The sequence below is a fragment of the Pholis gunnellus genome (assembly GCF_910591455.1).
Source record: "Pholis gunnellus genome assembly, chromosome: 17".
NCBI classification, from domain to species: Eukaryota; Metazoa; Chordata; class Actinopteri; order Perciformes; family Pholidae; genus Pholis; species Pholis gunnellus.
This window is the reverse complement of record NC_136544.1, coordinates 2479864-2498009: the sequence shown is the minus strand read 5'-3', so window position 1 is coordinate 2498009 and position 18146 is coordinate 2479864. Positions and strand designations below refer to the sequence as shown.

Here is an 18146-nt window from a genome sequence, read left to right as displayed (position 1 = left end):
GTAGTTTAGTCTCACCACGTAGCTAAACATGGTGGGTTGTAGTTTCAAATAGGGCAGATGGGTAAGCAACAACTTCATATCTTACATTTAGCCAACTAATATCATAAATATTGTTTACTGGCCCAGTGTGGAAAACCACACATTGACGCTGGTGCTGCTCCAAGTAGAGGGGAATACTTCAGGGAACTTAAACCAGTCAAATTAGATGTGGTTTCTGTTGTTTGCCATGGTTACATAGCGAACCATGGCGGTAAGTAAAAAAGCTGTCTGTGGGTGACTGTGGCTAAGTAGAGAGCAGGGTCATCCTTCAATCAGAGGATCGGTGGTTCGATCCCCGGCTCCGCTAGTCGCATGAGCAAGTCCTTGAGCAAGACGCTTAACCCCAAAATTGCTCCCTGTATGAATGTTAGTTAGTCTGATGTTAGTGGCAGTGCATCCATCAGTGTGTCAATGAATGAATGATGACAAGTAGTGGTAAAGCCCTTTTGAGTGGGTCGGAAAGACTATAGACTAGAAAAGCACCATACAAAACCATTTACCATTGTTGATGCCCTCTGCTGCTCCCACCGACCTCAGGTCACACTGGAATCAAACAGGGGCAGCAGTGGAAACCACCCACTCTCTGAAACATTCTCCTCCAGCCGCTGAAAACATATTTTGTCTCTCAGCTCCCTCTCTGAATGATGGATTCTCACACTGACACAATATTTTCTGCCAAAGTTCAAACCGTTTTTTGCCTGTGCTCTTCTCACTGGTTGGAAGTGGGTGGGGCTCATTTGGTGATGACAGTTTGTGGCTTTGCCCATGTGGTTTAGTTTTAGACTGTTGAGCTCATGCACACTAGGCTGTGGACCCTATGCAGTTTGCATAAAGGGCAGGGCCTCAGTCACATCACTCAACTTACTGTATCAGCAGCTAGAAGGTCCTGGCACTCATGCCAGACTTACATTTTAGGATTTTTTCACCTTGCGTTTAATACTATTCAGCCACATATTTGAGCTAGGAAATGACTTACTTATTTTAAGCTTGATGTACATTTTGTGGGCTGGATCAAAGATGTTTCCACATGTAGGTCTCAGAAAGTGACCTTCTCTTCTCTAAATTCCACAAGTAAATATGATCTACCTGCAAACTACTCGCAAGCTGCACAAGTCAACAGGAAGTGCAGCATACAGTAGTACTATCTTAATGGCTCTCTTCCCCTCTCCTCGTCCTAGACTTTTCTTTTCCGTTGAGGACTGAGGAGCGGCATCATGACCTCTCCTCTTCCTCTTACGAGCATAATGAAGCCTTTTGCCTTTTCTGTCCTTGTTGTCATGAATCCATCTTCTTTGTCTCAGTCTAGTAACTCACGCCGAGAACTTTCTTCATGTGCTCGTACACCACGTAGGAGATGCTGACAGCTGGAACCACTTTGAGGAAGTTGGGGGTGATGCCGCGATACAGGCCTGGTACCCCTTCATTGGATATGATGTATTTGAACTGGCCCACCATGGTCAATTTGGGTTTACCCTCAGTGAGGGCTAAAAGAAGAGGAAATATGGAGGTCATTGCTGGATCATTGTTTATGCTCAGCATGTTTAGAATGTCTGACAGTATGTCTCACCTTGTGCCTGCATACGTGTCCGAATGAGAGCGAGGGGATAGGATGCCAGCTGGCCGCAGGTGCTGGAGATGGTACCACAGCCCAGCAGCACCAGCACTCCTGGATCTGCTGAACCTACACAGTACCTCTGGAGCCAGGCGTTCTTCAGAGTCTTAAATCATGAGCAGTTAGTCAGAGTTTAAAAAATAGAGAGAAGAGTGGAGGAATGAAAGGAAAGGAAAGAGCAAAAGAGAGTTTTAGGAAACCACTGAGCTTTAAAGAAATGAACCTGTATAGCTATAGATTTACGACTTCAGTGGGAACCAATTGACTGACTTTAGTCATTAGTATTGAGACACGGACTAATAGATTATTGGTTTTTCGTGGGATTTGTTGACAATAACAAATATAGAATAATCAGTTATTACTTGGGAGCTTGATATTTTTCACCAAACCATCTAATTACTAATTATCAATTCAAAGACCTTCTATTATTTCTTTAAACACAATTAGACCTTACATTATTTTGGGTAGTTTCCACCACCCTTCACTAAGTGTGGCTACATTACCTGTAAAATAAAAATAGGCAAATGTACACACACCTCATACACAGCCAAGTCAATGCCAGCATAGGGAATGATGCCCAGTGTATTTGGTAGGTAGCCCCTGTAGAAGGCCCGGACTCCCTCTGTCTTCAGGATCTGTCTGGCACAATCAGCCATACCCGAGTATTGTCCCGTCGTCCTTAAAGTAAGACGAGTCTTCAGCACCTACCCAACAGACGGGACAGGGGAAGGTTGAAGACGATGGAAGAGTGAGGACATATAGGAACAAGAGATTATTCTTCAATTGGACATTGGACAAGGAGGAAGAACTAGTTTTTGTATTATTATATTTACAAAGAAACCCAGTGAGCACCAACCGTGATTTCAACGTTGGTTTCTGATTGAAAACTGGTTGAAATTGAGTCTGAGACAGGGGTCTCAAACTCAATTTGGCTCGGGGCCACTGCTGGTATTGTCATCTCATAGGAGGGCCACTTCAACGTTCAAGTACTATAAGAAAGCTCAATATTTTGGAATTTTACTTTAGAAATAACATATTTTTGCCATACATAACAAAAAAATGCACCCAGCAGTTTCTCTACATTTTTATATTAGTTATTAACAGACCTATTTTCACCGTCTTTTCAACCGGCTAAAATGTGGTTACAGCATCAACGTGTAACAAAACACCAATTTGTTTTAAAATGTTGATGGCTCGTTCAGTTGTAGGTTGACAGAGAGATGACATTGGTTACTGTGAATGTCATTTTCCAAAGTCATATTACACTGGCCGGTGAAATGTGGTCTACACGAAGACGTGATTGAACGCATTTAATCTTTCATATAAAACATCATAAATATGGAACTATAGACTGTGCTGCCAACAAGAAGCTCCCAGGACATCGTAATGAGAGCAGAGTACGTTCTGCTGAATAAATCCAGTTTTTTGATGAAGATGTTCCACAGCGATATGAAATAGATACTAAAGATGGAACTGTGACTCTTTTTGTTTTTCACGCTCTGGTATTAGGTCGGTACTTGGTATTGGCCAATTCGCAAGTTTAGGTATCGGGAAGGAACGTATATCGCGTGATAAATTAAGAACTTCGCCGCTATTAATTCCTATTAATTTATTTTTATCTCAGTCATTTTCTTTTCTATTGTTGACTTTTATGATGATGGGTGCTGAAGAGTTGGGGGAAGTCTGGTCGGCTAAATGTTGTTCTATAAGTGTCATTCCTCTGCAACGTAACAGCACGTTGTATTTTACAAAGTGTGGATGCACTTGCAGAATCTGATCTGTATGCTTTATCATTATGCTGCAGTACTTGCTTCTATTAAAAGAACTCCTGTTTCATGTAGAACACAGCTCAAGAGACTCGGCTACCAAAGCTTCAACATGTAGGACGACAGTGTCCTGATCATTCACAAAACCTGCACAGTAGAGAGCCGCTTGGCCTTTATGCTAAACCTAGTGCTCAGGTAGGGACGCACTACTGAAATGCAGCCTTTGAGATGGAGAGGGTTTTTATGTGATCGGCCAGAATCTTTGGTGGCAGGAATTTTAACACTAACAGAGTTTTTGTGGTGGAAAGAGAATCTGATGCTGCTGAAGACTTTAAACATACTTTAGGATGTCTCACTGACACCTGCCTCCTCAGTTTGTACAAGCATTGAATCTTAACAAGACACTCGTCACAGTTTGTCAATTTCACAATGAAAGTGACTATCCCCCCCTGAGGATTGAAAGTATCAGATTGGCCCAGTTTGACAGGCAGCTGTCAGTGGTTGCGATTGCCAGGCTGGCTCATGCCATGGCCGAGGACCAGAGAGTAACTACCGACATAATAAAGTGAAAAATAAACACTATGACCACCGGCCGGTTCGGCCTGGAATGAATCAGCCATTCGGGAGTCTTCACAATGGCCGGTCCACCCCTGTCCTCAGGACGTCCTTAAGTGGTGTTTGGGTGTCAACCTTGGTTAACAGGTCTTACAGCTGAAGAAGTAAAATCATGCTTGCATTTTCTCAGAGAGCAGGCAGTTGTTTATTAAAGTTAAAGTTAAAGTCAAAGAGGATAAAAAAAAGGGGAGGGGGGGGACCAAGGCAGATCCTCAGATGGGACACAACAGTAGTTTCTTCACAGCACTCACTCTGCGGTCCGTGAACATACGCAATAACACGTTAACAATATAGTAACAAACAAAGCAAGGTAATAAACACACTATATGACCTAATTATGCCCCAGACACACTAAGCTAAACGTTCCCGTGGCGGGTTGGTGTTATCTTAAACTCAAATCAGGCTTTTCACTGCTCTACAGGCCATGCAGGCCTAACTTTCTTTGTTCAGACCATATGGTGAAACCACATCCACATGGTCCCAACAAAGTGATCTTTTAAAGGAGCTTCTGAACCATAACTTCATTTGCATGTATTTAAAACCGAGTGCAATACAAACAGTTCAACTGCAGAAACAGTGGAGCCTGTCAGCCCTATCTTAATATGAACCCTTCAACTACACACACTTCAAACTAACCTCCATGGGGTAGATGATGGTCTGGGCGGTAGCTCCGGCCAGAGAGCCAGCAATGAACCTCTCTTGAACCCTTATTCCGGCCCCCTCTTTACTTCCTCGGATCTGCCACTTGATCTAGAGTAAGAAAAGGAACAGGAGGATGGGAAGCCATGGATGGAGATGTTTGGAGAGAGCAAAGGAGTGGTAGTGATAAAATGCAGTATGAGAAAAAGGAAGCGTAAAGGTATACACAGAATTAGACTTCCCTGACATATATGAAAATGATGTACAGTATGTAGGATTCATCCACTTTATCTGAGACAGAGGAACCATTGGCCAGAATAACAATTATGTCTATTTGACATGACAAGATGATTTAAAAGGACACTTCACATCAGCAAATCTGTCTGCTAGCAATCGAAGCAGATGGAGTTCCACTTTGTTGTGGATTAATTAAAGTGCACTGACCTGTTCATAGGCCATAAACTTAATGGCAGATTCAGGGGCAATCTTGAGGACATTGATGCCATTTCCCCTCCAGAGTGAGGAGACGCCTCCCTCCTGGACCATCCCCCTCAGTCCGGACCACAGATTAATGGCCCGAGACGTAGAGCCGTGTACCTACGCACACAAACACTACAGATCAGTCATCTTTATTACAACCTGTTTGAAATGTTACTGTAGGCTAGTGTGTACGTCCAACCCCACTGCCGTGGGGGAAGACTTTGTCGGTATATAATGGCAGTGTGAAGACACAGTCAATATTATAATCATTATACTGGATAGTATTGGATATGTGGGTTCAACCCTTTAATCATTAATCGATTAGTAATATTTCATTGGCTCTCTGTAGAAATAACAAATAATAAATCAGTCGGAGGTTTCAGTGCTTCCCGTCATTCCTCTGTTATCTAAATGGATGCTGACATTTCAAGCTGTGAACGCAGGCAGAGCTGACTTTGCTCTGTGTTTTACTGATAATGCTCCAACCACCCACCTGAACCACCCACCATGTGCTTTGTTTTGTTTCTGTGAGTGAGTGTAAGTGAATGTCAGAGCAGCATTTGAGGGATAGAATGAGCTGCAGACTCTGTAGGAAAGCCAGAGCATTGCATTCACTAACAGTTGATATCTGCTGTCCACAGCAATTAAAAACCATAATGCATCTGTGAGTGAAGGATGTACTAAAGAGCATTTCCTTCTGGTAATGTGGTAACTCACCTTGGTTTGTCCAACTTTTCCTATTGTTATTTCATAATATAGTTCTTCAGGCTCTATTATCCACAATGTATAATATATAGTTTCAATTGCAATCCTTAAAAAGTTCCTCCATCTCTGAACTTTGTGTCTCAGTCAGAGTGGAAGTGCACTGACCCACCTGCAGGAAGACTTTGACGCGGTCCAGAGGAGCAGTTCCTGTCCGGGACACAGCCCCTGCCATCGCTCCAGCAACCAGCTGCCTCCACACCAGACCGGACCTCCGCTCCCGCTCTGAGAACTCATCTGGTACCGTCAGATGTTCCCCAATGTCAAACATCTATAACCACACCAGAAATGAAAGGATATTGCTTCATCTTCTGCACTGCCTCCTACCATAAACACCACATCACTAAAGACCTCACATACTGTCATTATTATCAACTGGAACCTGGTGACTCACATGGGAGTGTTTCCAGTGGTGGACGATCTCCTCCATGTTGTGGAAAGGGTTGAACAGGAAGTGATCACGCCATTCATTCCAGTCAATTGTCTTTGTGCCGTCCCTGTCCATACTGAGAGAGAGTTCCTCCAGACAATGAGATCTCCTACAGTACAGTGCCATCAGCAGATCACATACTGCTTCGAGTATCACAATTGAAGTCCCGTGTTTCTCTGACAGCTGATGTTTGGTGTGGACCAGAGAGCAGCTTCTCTCTCAGGCTTCATTCAAAACAGCTCATCAGTTTAAACCTTAAGTCATGTTCCAGGTTATTTTTGTGTCTATCTTTCATTGTGTCCAACACCATAATAAAGGAGTAGGCTTACAAATGTACGTGTCTTTGATGCTCCTGTCAGTGACAGTCTTATTCTGGATCAGGTTCAAATCATGTGAGGTCACCAGACTTCATGAACCAGTGGGGCAGATAAAGGTCAAACCCCTCCCACCCTAAAAGATGCAACACAACCAAGAGGGTCAGACAGATGTCGGTCTGTACACGGCCACAAAGTGGACAAAAGAGACTAATCAGGCCAATCGATGAAAACACCTGTGTAACACTGACTTTGCGGCCCACAATAACACATGGTCACATCTTACGCCTCCCACGGATCCCGCTGTTCTCAGAGTAAAAATAATAGTAATAGTTCCAAAGTAACATTTGTATTATATATCTGTGATATGGATAATGGTGCCTGTACAGAGACAGAAATTACCTTCAAGCATTGTTATTACACCAAATGTTTTATGGACAAAGAAATATGTTTTCCTTTTGTTTGCCAGAAAGTAATTCCCAGATAAAGAAATGTGCAGCTAGTTATCCTACAGAGTGACGTTACTTCTGTTAGGGATCAATTAGACTCCAGATGGGTCCCGCTCCCTGTTACATGTCTTCTTAAAGTCAGAGTCATTTGGGATCTAGGAGGTAAGAGGTGGTGCTGACACCAATCACAGATATACATATCATGTCATATAAGAAATAACAAAAGAATGCTTTTTGAGCTGTTGAAGAGACCAACATTTCCTTGTCCTTTATTGTGCTCTCTCTCACACACACACTGTACCTCTGCAGTATTCTGGAGGCCTGCTCCATGGTGACCTCCACACCAAGCCTGTGCAGGGAGTGCTGGATCTCCCCCACATCAATCCGACCTGAAAACAGAACAGATAGAGTGAACTCCTTTGTCTGTTTGTTCAGTCGATGACATCAGATAATACATAAATAAATAGATGAGAGAAATAAATGTATTGTATGTGCATCATAGTGATCTTAAGTGTGTGTGTGTGTGTGTGTGTGTGTGTTGTGGGTGTCACACCATCATTGTTGCGGTCAAGGCTGCGGAACATGAGCCACAGCCTCTTCTCGTGAGCCCACAGGTACTGGGAGAACTCCTGGAAGTCCAGCAAACCATCATGGTTGATGTCGCTCTCGAGGACAATCTGTGGGGGGCAGAGGGAGACTCTCAGTCACTCAGCAGGGAGCACAGGCGGGTACAGACAGGATGGAGCAGGTGGAGATGGTGGAGGTAGAGGTGGGCAGGTGAGGGTGTGTCGGTGATGTAGACAGCACAGAGGTGACGGGGGGTGTATAGTGTAACAGAGACACAAGTGAGAAGAAGAGGACAGAGGTGCTCCCTGTGAAAGTCAAGAAGTAATGCACTTCTTACCTGCAACCATAACTTCTCCTCTCTTGATCAGGACAAAGAGAGAGAGAGAAAGAATACAAGACTAGTGTCACAGCTCTGCCCCTTCTCTGCGAAACTTACTTAGTGAATCCATTTGTTTTGTTTCCTGTTCTCCAGTTACACTTCTGACTATATGTCAAATGTCTTGGAAATGATGGAAGCATAATATAAAGCATTACCAGATTAAAACTGGATATGATCTGACTGAGGAACAAAAACAGTGATGAGGACATGTGTCCTTTGTGTCTGTCTATTCGTTACCAGGATACCGAGAAACTTGTCAACCGACCAGTGAAATCCGGTGGAAGGATGGGCCACAGGCCAAGAAATAATGAATATGGTTTTGGCACAGATGTATATAAATGTCCTGCAGTTGGAGCTCAGTTTTCAGGTTGTCGAGGTTGCTGGCAACACTTGTTGGCCACTAAGCACTTTTGAACACCAGAGCCCTCAACAGTCAAAGGAGTTTTTTCAGCTAACGACCCTTTACGCCACTGTGTATGGTCTTTGTACTTCTAAACTAGTGAGAACCAGTTGGATTTTTAGACATTGGAATGAGGACCCTTCTGTGAAGTGAATTCAGTTTGGCTAGCCCTCATTTTTCCAGGCCGTTCATGTCTAATAACCCCCTCACACAAGTTTTGTGTAGTTCTGCTAGTATCTCTCTCAGGACTTGTGGGCTACCTGTGAAGAGAAGCAAAGAAAACCCACTTGCATTGCATCTGTATTCAAAGTGGTGGTAGATCAGAAAATGCTCATATGGGTTATTTTGGAAGCCATCCATCCATCCATTATCTTTAACCGCTTATCCTGTTCAGGGTCACGGGGGGGGGGGCTGACACTGGGCGAAGGCAGGGTTCACCCAGGACGGGGCTCCAGACTATCACAGGGCTGGATAGAGAAAAGCAATCACACTCACATCCACACCTACGGGCAATTTAGAGTCATCAATGAACCTAAGCTGCGTGGCTTTGAAGCTGGAGAACCCGAAGAGAACCAAAGCTGACACGGGGAGAACATTCAACCAGAAGGCCCCCCAGCCTGGGAGAGAGAGTCTGTCTTTTCTAAAAACAAAAAACTGAGGCTTAATCCATCCTTTGTAAAGTACCCGGCAATGAAATGCTGCGTTCTACACACACTGCTAGAGTACGTTTTCGGTCATGCATAGTGGATAGCAATATGCAATAGCACTTCTATGCACATACATGTGCACATGCATGAACCTGCAGTACACGTAAGGCTCCCGGTTTGAGGGTTTGAATATATGGTCACCCTCGACTCTCTCCTCCAATACCTTCTACTACTGCTGTGAGAAAAGCAGTCACTATCGCGCTTGTTTCAACTCCGTACTCGCTCTCCCTGAGCTGAAGGTTGCACAAATCATTCATTCACTCAGCCACAGGTCCATGACACAGCCATTAACCGTCAATGAATTTGAATCTGTCCCTTTCAGGTGATTTATTAGTAAATGATGAAATCCAACAGTTATTTTCTTTACCTCAGAGTTGGTTGAAGTTGTTTAATGCTGCAGTGTGTTGGGCAGTTCAGTAACTGGGTGACTCTCTTTAGTGAGGGACTGGTACAAACTTACTGAGTCAGTAAAAAGAGTCCCCCCCCCCCCCCATCTCTACTGTAGCTGTCATTTGTCAGTTTGTCGACGCCGCTCGGAGGATGTCGTCATATGGAGTTGGCCGTGGTTTCATCTCCCAGTCCCTCGCCCACTTTTTTGCATTTCTCAACATGATGCAGTGGGTGGACTTTAGCCTGAGACCTGGGGGTGAAGTTACACTTTAATAATGCATATGTGTCACGAATTCCCCTTCATATTAGTTTGTTTTCATCCTGTCTGCTTGTTTTATTAACTCTCCTGTCATTTCAGATCCCACCATTCACCTCTGATTCCCCTCACCTGGTCCTCCACACCCATCTCACCTGCAGCCCATTCCCTCATTAGCCCTCTCTATTTAGGTCCCCTCACTTGCACTTGTTCTCTGCCAGATTGTCTTGTGTGTTAGTGCCAAGTTCTCCAGCGTATCATTATATTGTTCTTGTTCTGCCTGTTCTGACCCTGTCTGCCTGTTTTTGACCTTGGATTTTTGCCTGCCCCTTATCGGATTTGTTTGCCTGTTCGGACTGACTTCCTGGTTTTGACCCTGCCTGAAAACAAGTAAAAAGCTAACTTGTATTTCTTGTCTCCGAGTTGTGCTTTTGGGTTCAAGTATCTGCAATCCTTACAGTACAATCTGGCCAACATGAACCCAGCCGACTCTGCACGTTCCGAGACGGATCCTCGGACTCTGACCAACATGTTGCAAGGCCACGAGCAGCAGCTTACCTTCTTAGCAGAAGCTATGCAGTCTATGAGCGTCCGTCACGAGCGCAGCATGGAGTCTCTCCGGGATCATCTGATGAGTGTCTCCGCTGCAACCCGAGGTCCAGATGACGCCAGTGCTCCCAGTCCTCCTCTTCGCACTTCTCCCGTGTCGGATGCATGCTTGCCCCCTCCAGAGCGTTATTCTGGTGCCCCTGGTTCCTGCCGGCCATTCCTGATTCAGTGCTCCCTCGCCTTTGAGCTTCAGCCTTCCGCCTTCCCCTCCGAGAGGTCTCGAGTAGCGTATATCGTATCTCTCCTCACGGACAGAGCCAAGCACTGGGGAACCGCCGAGTGGGAGCGACAGTCGGCAATCTGCTCTTCAGTCCAGCTGTTTTCCGAGGAACTGCTGAAGGTCTTCAATCATGCCACACCTGGAAGAGAGATAGCTCGAGGTTTGTTTGGGCTGAAGCAGAGAGGGAGATCCGTGGCTGATTACGCCATCGAGTTCCGCACCATAGCAGCCGAGAGCAACTGGAACGCCCCCTCGCTCCTCGATGCCTTCCATAACGGTCTCTCGGACCGCCTCAAGGACGAGTTGGCGGCTCGAGATCTACCTGCTGGCTTGGACGAGTTGGTCGCTCTCTCCATCCGTATCGACGGCCGTCTGCGGGAACGGAAAAGAGAGAGGGACTTGTCGGTTGCCCCACAAGGGCCACATCGCCGGTCAGACGATCCTCGGGGGTCTCCTTCGGAACGGGTCTCTGACGGTCCGGCCGACTCTCCTGAGCCTATGCAGCTGGGGCGGACCCGGCTCTCCACAGCAGAACGACGGCGCCGCCTGCAGGAGGATCGATGCTTGTACTGCGGCCAGAGCGGCCATTTTGTAACCTCCTGTCCGGTAAAAGAGATGGCTCACCAGTCATCCGGAGGGCGCTGGTGAGTCGAAATGTGAACTTAAAAATGCCCTCTCGCCCTTTGATTCATGCTCAGCTGTTTTGTTCAGGGAATAATCGCACTGTCTCAGTCCTCATTGACTCTGGAGCCGATGCTAATCTTATGGACAGAACGCTGGCCTCTCAGCTGGGGATCGGGCAGGTGGCCCTGGAAGAACCCATCCACGCCACAGCTTTAGATGGTCGTCTCCTCTGCAGGGTTACCCATCAATCCACTCCTCTGCCAATGACTGTCAGGTAATCACAATGAAATGCTCACCTTCCATCTCATTCATGCACCACAGCAACCGGTCATTTTGGGCTATCCATGGCTTAGGAGACACAACCCGCACATCGACTGGGCATCAGGAACTGTATTACAGTGGAGCGTTCATTGTCATGCTGTCTGTCTAAAATCTGCCTCATCATCTGCCCCTAGTCTGCCCGTCTCTTCTGAGTTTCCAGATCTCTCCAGGGTTCCAAAGGAGTATCTTGACCTTAAGGAGGTGTTTAACAAATCCCGGGCCACCTCGTTGCCGCCTCATCGCCCGTATGACTGTGCCATTGACCTCCTCCCGGGTACATCTCCTCCCAGAGGTAGACTTTTTTCACTATCTGCTCCTGAGACAAAGACTATGGAGAGATATATTAACGACTCATTGGCTACAGGAATCATTCGACCTTCTTCATCTCCAGCGGGAGCGGGGTTTTTCTTTGTCGGAAAGAAGGACAAATCCCTGCGCCCTTGCATTGACTACAGAGGACTCAATAACATTACGGTAAAGAATAGGTACCCTCTTCCACTTATTGCCTCTGCCTTTGAGCTGCTACAAGGTGCGACCATTTTTTCCAAGCTCGATCTCCGCAATGCTTACCATTTGGTGAGAATCCGAGAGGGGGACGAGTGGAAGACTGCCTTTAATACTCCTAGTGGACATTATGAGTATTTAGTTATGCCATTTGGTCTCACCAATGCCCCTGCAGTCTTTCAGGGGTTGGTCAACGATGTTCTCCGGGATATGCTCAATGTTTGTGTTTTCATGTATTTGGATGACATTCTTATCTTCTCGAAGTCTCAACAGGAACATGTGGTCCATGTACGCCAAGTCCTCCAAAGGCTTTTGGAGAATCGCCTCTTCGTAAAGGCGGAGAAGTGCGAGTTCCACACCACAGAGGTATCGTTCCTGGGGTTTGTTCTCAATGCTGGTAATATCCAGATGGACTCTGCCAAGACCAAAGCAGTTGCTGACTGGCCCTCCCCGTCCACACGCAAGGAACTTCAACGCTTTTTGGGCTTTGCAAACTTCTATCGGCGGTTCATCCGGAACTACAGTTCCGTGGCTGCTCCCCTCACCGCTCTCACCTCCCAGCATGTGCCCTTCCGGTGGTCCTCTGCGGCAGCAGGGGCTTTTGGTGAGTTAAGGTCACGTTTTACCTCTGCTCCCATCCTCATATTCCCAGATCCTGCCCGGCAGTTTATTGTGGAGGTGGACGCCTCGGACACTGGTGTAGGAGCGGTCCTTTCTCAGCGGTCGGCTGAGGACCAAAAGGTTCACCCATGTGCCTTCTTCTCCCGGAAGCTGTCCCCCGCGGAGAGGAATTATGACATTGGCAACCGGGAGCTGTTGGCGGTCAAACTGGCATTGGAGGAGTGGAGACACTGGTTAGAGGGGGCGGAGCAGCAGTTTGTGGTCTGGACAGATCACAAAAATCTAGAGTACATCCGTTCGGCCAAGCGACTGAACTCTCGTCAAGCTAGGTGGGCTCTTTTTTTTAACCGTTTTGAGTTTTCACTCTCATACAGACCAGGTTCAAAGAATGTCAAGCCCGACGCCTTGTCTCGGCAGTTCCAGCGAGAGTGCTCTCCTTCCCATCCTGAAAGTATCCTCCGTCCTGAGTGCGTTATTGGTGTGGTAACCTGGGAGGTGGAGGACAGGGTAAAGCGCTCCCATGCCGAACACCCTGCCCCCAGTGCTTGTCCTGATAACCGGTTGTTTGTTCCTGTCAATCTCCGTCCTCAGGTCCTCCAGTGGGGCCACTCTTCCCGCCTAGCTTGCCATCCTGGGATCAGACGCACACTAGCACTGCTCAGACAGCGTTTCTGGTGGTCTTCCATGGAGGAAGACACCAAGGAGTTCATTGGTGCTTGCCAGGTTTGTTCTCGGCATAAGAGCACTCGCCAACCTCCCTCTGGGCTTCTTCATCCTCTGCCAGTTCCTAGTCGTCCCTGGTCCCACATCGCTTTGGACTTTGTAACCGGCCTACCCCTTTCTGACGGTAACACAGTTATTCTCACGGTCATTGATCGATTTTCCAAATCTGCTCTGCTCATTCCACTACCAAAGTTACCTACTGCCAAAGAAACTGCTAAGATATTACTGCAGAATGTTTTCCGGCTGCATGGCCTGCCCATGGACGTGGTCTCCGACCGGGGACCACAATTCACCTCTCGCTTCTGGTCAGAGTTTTGCAGGCTGCTGGGAGCCACGGTCAGTCTTTCGTCGGGGTTCCATCCACAGTCTAATGGGCAGGCTGAGCGGATGAATCAGGAGATGGAGACATCCTTACGCTGTGTCTGCTCCCGCAACCCCTCCTCCTGGTCTGAGCAGCTCTTGTGGGTCGAGTATGCCCACAACACCCTTCCCAGTTCAGCCACCGGGTTCTCACCGTTCCAGTGTGCCCGTGGGTATCAGCCACCACTCTTCCCGGAGCAGGAACAAGAGGCCAGCGTCCCCTCAGTCCAGGCATTCATCCAGCGGTGCCGACGCACTTGGAGGCAGGCCCGCACCACACTCTTGCGCTCGTCCGACCGTTACCAAAGGTCGGCCAACAGACGCCGCGTGCCTGCACCCCGTTATGCCCCAGGACAACGTGTCTGGCTGTCTACGCGGGACCTTCCCCTCAGAGTGGAATCCAGAAAATTGGCTCCTCGCTTCGTGGGTCCTTTCCCTGTGTCTCGAATAATCAATCCTGCTGCTGTCCGTCTTCGCCTGCCATCATCCATGAGAATTCATCCCACCTTCCATGTCTCCAGGATTAAACCCGTCAAGGAGAGCCCCCTTCAGCCCTCCCCCAGGGCCCCTCCGCCCCCCCGGCTCATTGATGGGGCACCTGCCTATACGGTCCGTTGCCTTCTCAAGTCTCGGCGATGGGGTAGGGGATTGCAATACCTGGTGGACTGGGAGGGTTATGGTCCCGAAGAACGTGAATGGGTCCCCGCCCGCAGAATATTTGATCCCTCCCTGATCTCGGACTTCCACCAGGCTCATCCTGACCAGCCCGGTGGGACGTCGAGAGCCGTCCCTAGAGGGGGAGGTTCTGTCACGAATTCCCCTTCATATTAGTTTGTTTTCATCCTGTCTGCTTGTTTTATTAACTCTCCTGTCATTTCAGATCCCACCATTCACCTCTGATTCCCCTCACCTGGTCCTCCACACCCATCTCACCTGCAGCCCATTCCCTCATTAGCCCTCTCTATTTAGGTCCCCTCACTTGCACTTGTTCTCTGCCAGATTGTCTTGTGTGTTAGTGCCAAGTTCTCCAGCGTATCATTATATTGTTCTTGTTCTGCCTGTTCTGACCCTGTCTGCCTGTTTTTGACCTTGGATTTTTGCCTGCCCCTTATCGGATTTGTTTGCCTGTTCGGACTGACTTCCTGGTTTTGACCCTGCCTGAAAACAAGTAAAAAGCTAACTTGTATTTCTTGTCTCCGAGTTGTGCTTTTGGGTTCAAGTTTCTGCAATCCTTACAATATGTGAAAGGTCTTGGTTTGTAAAACCCAGTGGAAACCTACACCAAAGGTTTTAGGGTCGTGGTAAACTCCAGATTACAGGTGGTGAGATCTACAGGTCCTGATTGTCTCTCTTCTGGGTGGTGTGGATGGCCTGGGTGGTGAGTTTGTGCTCGAAAGAATTATGCATCAATCTTCATAACCATTCAAATAACTTTCTGCTTTGGACTGGACGACGAAAACAAGAAGATCACAGTAAAGTGACGTGAGAGCGAGAGGTGAAGCATAGACACTGTTAAAATATTCATCCACAAAGGTTAAGATTCCACTGCAAACTGGGACAGGTTGTCTTTATATGGTGTCATAACTAGGCCACACAAAGTAGTGATTGAACTGCAAGAGGTTGATTAATGACATGAAATGAGACTGTTTTATGGTACTATTACTATTTAAAGGCAGAAGATTTACCTTCTGTGGGGGTGTTCTAATGTTATACCATATACTGATAATATAAAATACTATAAGTCAAAATGTTGCACTTTTCAGATCAAAATAATGAGGTCGAACTTTTGTCTGAGACAGTAACACTTCAAAAGAAAAGGTTCTTTAAGTACACGACTCTAGTCCACAGTTTTAGAAGGTAGAACATATGAGATAGGAAGTCATCATGAGACATTGAGTCTATTTTTGATAACAAGCCAAAATTATGAGATCAATCTAAACGATACAATTTGGGATCTAAGTCGCCATTTTCCCTTTTCCCTTTTCCCTGTGTCTTATAACAACTTTAAGTTGTCATGCACATTTTCAATCGCTTTAACCTTTCATCCTGGTTTGAAATGTTGAAGCAAGAGCTGAAGGACAGGAATGGAACGATTGTGCTACATTTGCATGAGCAGTTCTGGGACTTTGACACTTGGTTGTGATGAAGATAACGAGAGTGTGACCCCATTAGGGCTGCAACAACGAATCGATAAAATCGATAAAAATCGATTATCAAAAGAGTTGGCAACGAATTTCATTATCGATTCGTTGTGTCGCGCGATTATTACGCCACTCAATAAGTCGTGGAGATGTTTGAGTGTTCACAGAAGGCCCGGTCGCCTGAACACCGCAGCTCGGAATAATGGAATAGAACTCCGGTTCTGTAGCTGACGCTGACCGGCGTATAAACGTTGCCATGACAACACCGGAAGTTGATTTACGCGATTTGTATTAGTTTTTGTTTATTTCTGCAATTATAATACACTACATGTATTGCCATTTTGGGTACCTTGTGTTAAACTCGTAACTGCTTCGCCGTTGTTTTACTTATGATAGACGAGCTTTTGTTTTTGTAACATGACCATTAAACCGGAAGTTAAGCGGAGCTCAGAAAGATGAGAAATGGCGGGTGAAAACAGCGAATTTTTTCTTCCAATTCTGTTATTCTACTGCTGGTCTACCAGGCGAACACGGTAAAGTTTATTCAGTTAACTCATTAAAGTACTGTTATACTTGTAGGTGATAAGAGACAGAGTATTTTGGGTAACCCACTGAACCCCACTCCTGATATTAGTCCATTTCTTTTTTTAAATTATTACTTTAACAGCTCAGGGATGTTCAAGCAACCTGTTTGTGCACTTTCTGAAGATGTTTTGCACTGTGAATTTACACTGTCAGCTCTGTTTTTGAAAAAAGGGTTAGAAATTAATGCTTTTTTGTTTTTTTATCCGATTCATCGATTAATCGAACAAATAATCGACAGATTAATCGATTATTAAAATAATCGTTAGTTGCAGCCCTAGACCCCATACACTGCCCTCAGCGCTCTCATACTTTATTGAACAGCATTTCAGCTCAGCGGTGAACTGGTGAACAGAAGGGTCTGGTCTGACAAGAGCTGGTTCAGTTCTCCCATTGATGAAGGAGCAGCTTCTGTCCTTTAGCCAAGAAACACTGCAGCAGTATTTGTGACAAGGAAGCAGATATTGCTATCCCATAAATCACTGATCACAGTTCAGAAGTGCCATGGAGTTGGATTTCTCTCCATCCAGAAACATTTGGCTTTGATAATAATACTAGTACGTCTTTATATCAAATATATGAAGCAGCTCAACATACACACACATTGGATGACTGAAGGGCTGCTGCAGAAAAGATTTATCAATCATTTTCTTATCATTAGCTTGAAATAAATGTTCCTGCACAAAGTTAAATACCTCCCTCTCATTTTCATTCTCATTATGGGGAGTTTACAACGCTGTGGGCGAGATTCCTAATTCATGGAAACCAAATGACCTCGGAATGTTCTTATTACATAATGGCTAAACTCATATCATAAAGACACAGTGGTCATCTCTGTCAAACGGATAGAGACACTTTAAACTGAACTTATGGTCAAATGAAGTAGAGCTCACAATGCGCTTCTTTGGAATCCAGGTGGTAAACTTATGAGAACACCGTTGCTAGAATTCTGACAACAAAGTGGATTGCTCTATTTTTAAGATGATTTGGATTTGAATGGCAGAGATAGTTATATTTTAGAACAATATTCAATGTGACTTTTTTCAGTTATATACGTTTAGATGTCAAACTCACACTTTTAAAAGTCCGTTGTCTCTTCTGAATGTTACTTGAAGCATGTGCTGACAGTAAAGGCTGTATTGATTATTAGTGTAGCACACTGACACTCCACTGACTCTAACAGATCAGATAATATGTTATATAAGCAAACACAGGTGCCTCTTAATCATCCTTCATCCATGTTATGTGGTATCTCTGTGTTTCTCCTATAGGCCTATACAATATAGTTCATATGTTTTGCTATATGAAACATGAATTCAGCAATAAAGCAGCTGTGAGTGTGTTGCTCCTGTCAGCATGTCTCACGCTCTTACCTCCTCCGCCTCTCCCCGGTGTAAACCACGAGCTGCCAGTCCGGTCCTCAGTTCATTGATGTCAACCCTTCCATCTTTATTCAAGTCCAGCTGCTTGAACAGCTCTGCATATCTCCTCTCTCCGTCCGGGTCCAGAGACGCTCCGGCGTCTCCGTTTGCTTCGTTTCCTCCGCGGTGAGTCTGGGCGCAGGACCCCTCCTCGTCTTCGCCCATGTGAAAGAAAGAGAGGCTTCTATAGTGCTCGACTGGTCGTTTCACAGCCG

General features: G+C 46.0%; 1 protein-coding gene across 1 annotated transcript; it reads right to left on the bottom strand.

Annotated features, from left to right (window-relative positions):
• Positions 1-1341: 1341 nt before the first annotated feature.
• On the bottom strand, positions 1342-18096 carry LOC306709296 (mitochondrial adenyl nucleotide antiporter SLC25A23-like; the record flags this gene model as incomplete). Its single annotated transcript, XM_079177371.1, has 10 exons — positions 1342-1523; positions 1607-1757; positions 2188-2355; positions 4669-4782; positions 5116-5268; positions 6026-6184; positions 6308-6419; positions 7408-7495; positions 7660-7783; positions 17884-18096. The coding sequence occupies 10 exons, from the start codon at positions 18094-18096 to the stop codon at positions 1342-1344; spliced, it is 1464 nt and encodes a 487-aa protein (XP_079033497.1).
• Positions 18097-18146: the final 50 nt, after the last annotated feature.